The sequence below is a fragment of the Microcebus murinus genome, chromosome 15 (assembly GCF_040939455.1).
Source record: "Microcebus murinus isolate Inina chromosome 15, M.murinus_Inina_mat1.0, whole genome shotgun sequence".
Classification (NCBI taxonomy): domain Eukaryota; kingdom Metazoa; phylum Chordata; class Mammalia; order Primates; family Cheirogaleidae; genus Microcebus; species Microcebus murinus.
This window is the reverse complement of record NC_134118.1, coordinates 59,517,288-59,523,287: the sequence shown is the minus strand read 5'-3', so window position 1 is coordinate 59,523,287 and position 6,000 is coordinate 59,517,288. Positions and strand designations below refer to the sequence as shown.

The 6,000-nt window shown below is 36.6% G+C and overlaps 1 protein-coding gene across 3 annotated transcripts in view; it reads right to left on the bottom strand.

The window, feature by feature from the left end:
- Positions 1-2,351: 2,351 nt before the first annotated feature.
- Positions 2,352-6,000, bottom strand: part of TRPC3 (transient receptor potential cation channel subfamily C member 3) — a 63,842-nt gene continuing 60,193 nt past the window's right edge. For all 3 annotated transcript variants that reach the window (XM_012784198.2, XM_012784199.2, XM_012784200.2), the window contains one exon: positions 2,352-4,104. In XM_012784198.2, coding sequence (XP_012639652.1) covers positions 3,962-4,104 — 143 coding nt within the window. In that variant the 3' untranslated portion in view covers positions 2,352-3,961. The remainder of the gene's footprint in view (positions 4,105-6,000) is intronic.

Here is a 6,000-nt window from a genome sequence, read left to right as displayed (position 1 = left end):
TTGGGGTCCACTTTCCTGTAACAGTACGATCATAGCTCACTGCAACCTCCAACTCCTGGGCTCAGACAACAGATCCTCTTGCCTCGGCCTCTTGAGTAGCTAGGCCTACAGGTGTATGCCATCATACCCAACTAGTTTTTTTTTATTTTTTGTAGAGATGAGGTCTCACTCTGTTATCCAGGCTGGTTTTGAACTCCTGGCCTCAAGTGATCCTTTCACCTTGGCCTCCCAAAGTGCTGGGATTACAGGTGTCAGCCCCAACACTCGGCCTAGATACCCATTTTAGATTGAGGGTTTTTAAACACACACACACACACACACATACACACACACACACACACACACACAGAGAAATCATTACCAATATGGATGATGAATGATATTAATCCACTGAAATATCTCTATGACCCCTAGGGACCAAGAACTCCCTGATGTAGCATAACCATTTAACATTGTTTGACTGAACTATTTGTGAAGACCATACAGGTTAAGTGATTTGTCTCAGTCCACACAGTAACAATGTGACTTCAGTTCTCTTTAGATATTGTCCATAAGACAATTTTCCTTCCTATTTACAAAATCTGCTTTCATTTGGCTTATGCATTTGAAATATAAAAACATTGGATATGATTGGTCAGATAGTTGTTCTAAATTGTACTAAGTTTGCTTTTAATAATCATAACATATTTATGTCATTTTTAAGTTTTGATAGTGCACAGAATTCTTTGAAGACATGCCATTTTTACAAAGTTCTCTATTTTCTTTCAAGTCTGTGAATCCAAGCTTCTGAATCCCAGATTGTGAATTCCATAAAGTCAAGGGTGCTATGTAAATTTAACACAGCAAGCACTTACAAAGTCCCAAACTTTTTAAACAGTAAGAGAAGCAGTTTTAGTGTCTTTCCTCTATCTTATCTTTAACTGAGAAAATAACTAAGAAGAGAAAAGGGGTCAGAAAGGAAGAGCTGTCACAAGGAAAGAAAAGCCCTGAGGCTTTCACAATCCTTTAATTAATGGTAAGCACCTAAATGTTTTTTTTCTAGACAAGTTGTCTTTGGTGCTGCTTAAATGCAACCATCCTTGAGTTGCCCCACCAACTTCTTTTAGCTTTGTTTTCCCAAATGTGCCTGTCTCCACAGTGGATAGGGCAAGGACTTGCTGACCCAGAGCTATCTTTATCCTCAAAAGAAGTGCTAATTCTGACAGCAATCCCCTAAACTAATCCCCACCTCGCCCATATTCTACCATATTAATACCTTATGTCTTAGGGTTCCCTAAGAAGAAAATCCGACAGGATTTGGATGCAGTGATTCATTGAGGGGAATGCTCTCAGGAGAAAGGGAGGGAAGGAAGCAGGAAAAGGCAGATGAAGAAGCTAAACACAGAGTACATCTCAGCTTGCCTCTAGTTCCAGCCTAATCTCTTCAGGAGCTCTGGAGAATGAAGTGCACCAAAAAGTTGACCCCACCTTGAGACAGGGGCCAGCCTTTTTTGGCCCCCATCCCTGTCAGCCATGGGGAGGGTGAGGCATAACATCCAGGGCAAGGCTGCTTTCGTTCTGCTGAAGGCAATTCTCTGGGGAAAGTGATTAGCTGGGAACTGCACAGGAGTACCTGGGAGATGGGTGCACTGGCCCAGTAGAGGAGATCTGGGCAGGGCATCAAAGATATCAACAGCAAAAAAAACAAACAAAAACGAAAAAACAAAACCAAAGAAAAATTAGTCAGGCATAACGGCACCCACCTATAGTTCCAACTACTCAAGAAGCTGAGGCAGGAAGATCCCTTGAGCCCAGGAATCTGAGGTTGCAGTGAGCTATGATGATGCCATCGCACTCTAGCCCAGTCAACAGGGTGAGAGATCCTATCTTAAAAAAATTAAATAAATAAAAAGATGAACTAATAAAACTATATTAGTTTTATATAAGCATAGTAAATAAAAAAAAATAACCTGTTAAGAGTGCTATAGTAGTGAGAGGCACAGACCAAAAAAAAAAAAAAACACACACACAAACAAAGAAAACATAGAAAGAATGTGCACACATGATGCAAATGCCATGGGCATGAGCTTTATCTTCATACCTCTCTGATCACCAGATTCCAAGGATCCTTGGCTGAATGTCCCCAGCTGGCTGCATCTGCCACTTTTTCATTCAACATTTTTCCAACCCCAAACAGGAAAATTAGTAAATACCCTGTTCCCTAGGTATAAGCAAAAACTTCCACACCTGAAATCCTAGACCATACCATAAAACTAAAAACTATCATCTATTATAAAAACTCCATATATTTACTATTTTAATACAATGTATATCAATATATAACAATTGAAAAATTCAATATTTTATTCAGTTCTAAGGCATGACATAAAAGTACATAAAGTTTGAAAAATGTTTAAGACACATATTAGCATAGCACAAAAGTTAATGCAATAGTCTATAATGATAGCAAAAAATGTATAAAGTTTTTCTCTTAATTTGTTTTAACTCCCAAAAAAGTAGAAATTAAGAAATAATCTTTAAAGAGCTTTATGTAGTTCCATTTAGTGTTCATTTTTGTCTTCATGTCTACAAAACCTTCCTGTGTGATAGTCATGATTTTAAAATATCATGTATTTAACTGGTTTTAAGGACCTATAAAACTCCTTGAGCTATGGTCACAATTTGCATTCCTGTAAAACTTGATGGAAACTGACTGAAGGGACTCAAGATGCTAAAGATAACTCTATGAGAGATTTAAATTCAGCTGGTTAAAAAGTGCTTTGAGTGTTGTATAGTCTGTGACAAGACCAGGGGACTTATTGGCCTGTATCCTCTTTCCTGTAAAGTCATGAGGCATTGTGGATATTACCGGTATTCAGATGAGTTATGTACTAAGGTAAATACAGATAGATCATAATCTATTTTGTATACAAAGTGGAACTGAAATCCTCTGATAAGAAAAAAGATGTCAATCATCGTAAGCGATGATGGCAAAAAATGTCTCAAAAGGAAATGAAACACACCTGGCAATGCTTGGCCATGTCTTTCCAGGTACATACACAGTCATGGTCCTTTCCTATTTCTTACTACAAGCAGACCCTCCAAAACTCAGAATGGAGCTAATGGGCAAGATATCTTATTTAGCATTAAAGCATCAGAGGCAGAAATTAGAAGGGTATAACAAAATAACAACCCTGCATAGCCCCACCTTTAAAATAATTCACATTACTGAAAAACAATAAATGAAAGTCTAAGACAGAAAGCAAACGGTATATATTTTAGAAAAATCTTTAATGCATTATTTTGGACAATTCTATGAAACTTAAATATGTAATGTAATCATATTTTCTATTAACCCATTTCATTGTTAAATTCTTCATTCAGGGCTCAATAGATCTAAGATTATCAGTGACACCTAAAATTCTAAGAAAATCTCACCAACTCATAGCTGGTTGAAAATTTCTTCAGTTTCTATTTTTAAAAAAATCTCTTCAGCACTTGGACAAGGGAAGGTATGCTACATAATGATAACCTTTTATTTTTATTTGTATTTTGTTGGCAGTTCGGTTGGTTTCAACATTTATTGAGCACCTACTATGTACCAGGCACTGTACTAGATGCTGGAGACACAAAGATGAATAAGACGTGGTCCCAGTCCCCAAGAAGCTGGCAGTCTCTTGGGGGCAAACAGGTAGTGCAAAGATGTAGAGTTTACTCTAAAATGGATAAAAATGTCAGTAATGTAGTAATATTGGGCCTTTAAATACAATGGTATGTCATTGTTTATAATGTCAAGGCAGAGAAATAAAATGCTTTTTCATGATAAAACAGTAAAATCATTAAGACCTAACTTTTAAAGATTCACATGATAAAGGTAGTTAATACTAAAAATGTACACCATAGTTTTTCAAGTATTTCACACTTAGAAATATTATTGCCCACATTTGTGCTATAGTCAAAGCCATAATTCCAGGTTGCTGCGTCATTCACATCTCAGCATGCTGGGATTGAGTTTCTCACTAAGTTTATGAATAAGAATGGCTAATTCTTCAGTTGCTTGGCTCTTGTCCTCCAAAAGTTCATAACGAAGGCTGGAGATATCTTGCTTGATTTCTTTTAATTCACCTATAGTATTTGTATTAAAAAATATATAATTGGTAATTTGCTCTTTGGATTTAGAAAAGAACAAAGAATGAAATTCATATAATATGAATATATTTGCTTCATAAAGTCTCCAAGGTAGCTATTTCAATTTTTTTCCCTTTAAAGTGTTTAAGAAACATCTGTCTTTAAAGATATATTGACCTTTGCAAAAAGTATAAAAATAGTCCACTTACGTTTTTTAACAGTAAAACTCAGCTTAAAGTGTTATCCTTTGGCTTACCCAACTTTTAACATGGGGTGATTCTCTGTTACCTGATCTCCTTTCTAAATACAAGGGTGTCCCTTTGTTTCCCTCATGCATAAGGGTTGACACCTACATCAACTATCTCCCATTGCTAGGATAGCAAAGCTTTAAGCTTTATTAAAAATGAATCAATCTATTTAACAGGCAATACATAGAAGAAATAAATTTTAAGTCATATTTGAAGTAAGGGAAGGGAAGGAAAAAGAGCAGGAGCGTTTATTAGGAAAGGCAATGGTAATGAACTTGGAGTGGAGGAACAGAAATTCATTTGCCTGGCACAGAAGATCCATGCATAAGGAAGTGACAAGAAGCTCCCGTAATTCAGCTTGGCAGTATTTTGAGCATATGTAGACTACAATTAAAAACTGGATTCTCTTGCAAATGACTATAATGTAAGTTAAGCCACTGACCTTGAAAAGTGAAAGTGGGGGCAGAAATTAATCTTGAATCTAAGAAATGATTCTTCAAATCATTAGTACTTTGACTTACCTTTTAATAATAGAATAGCATATAAAACACACCTTTGATGACATTTCCTTGTGTCTTCATGATGCTTTAAAGTATAATTTCAATGTTCTTCTATTATATAAAAGTCAGAACCTTTTCACTTTAAGTAATTCTAACTCTTCCTCAAAAATGCACAAAAAACATTTATGGATTCCTTTTGTGGCAACAACAAAAAAAGGTGCTTTGGCATATGGCAATATAAAGGGAGTAAAACGATCTAATTTGAAATCCCGAGGCCAGTCTTTGGTGGAAGAAATGGGTTCCCACATTATTCATAACCACTGTGGACCACCATTCAGTACCGTTGTGGACACCCTTTCACCTCCTGCTACCATATCCCACCTTCCTTGTTCCTGAGTCATGGGGCAACTGCACCCTACGTGTTGTATTCAGTTTGTCAGTTCAGGGAACACAAATCACTCAACCTCTCTGGACATTCGTTTTCTCATTTCTTGAATGAGGAGGTTGAGCTATAGGATCTACTTTCTTAATAAGAACTTTATTTAAAACATCAAATTCTCATTAATTTTCCTTTTTTGTGCAAGGGCTTAGAAAATGTTCCTTGTTTTTGATGTTGTTATGGCCATACAATTCCTCCCACTTAGTTTTCCCCCACACCCAAGGGAGATTATGGTACAACTGATCAGATTTCTGCTTTCTAAACTTCACTCCAATCCTGTCTTGCTGAGACTATTTCTAGGTCACTATGATTGGATTTTTGCTGGTTCTCAATCACACATTCACAGATTTCTTTCCTGCATACACATACCACTGGATTAACTCAGATTTGCAAGGGATTCCCATTAAGTGATGGCTTCCAAGCCCTCAACAATTTTACTAAGTTTAGCCTTTTCTTCCCTTATCAGTACAGGTAGATCTAGTGGCACCTCATTGGTGTTGGAAGGTATAGTTTCCATTTTTAGGGCAATTTATTTCTACCAGGTTGATTTCTTTCCAACTCTGGGCCTATGCTTTGCTAAAAACTTTTTATAGTCTAGACAGATGCGCTGTCTCAGATATGCCTTAAAAAAAGAAGCATGCTTAAGTCAGGAGCCAAGGAGAAAAGTGAAATTCAAAAGAGAAACACTAGACAAAAAAATTGGGTT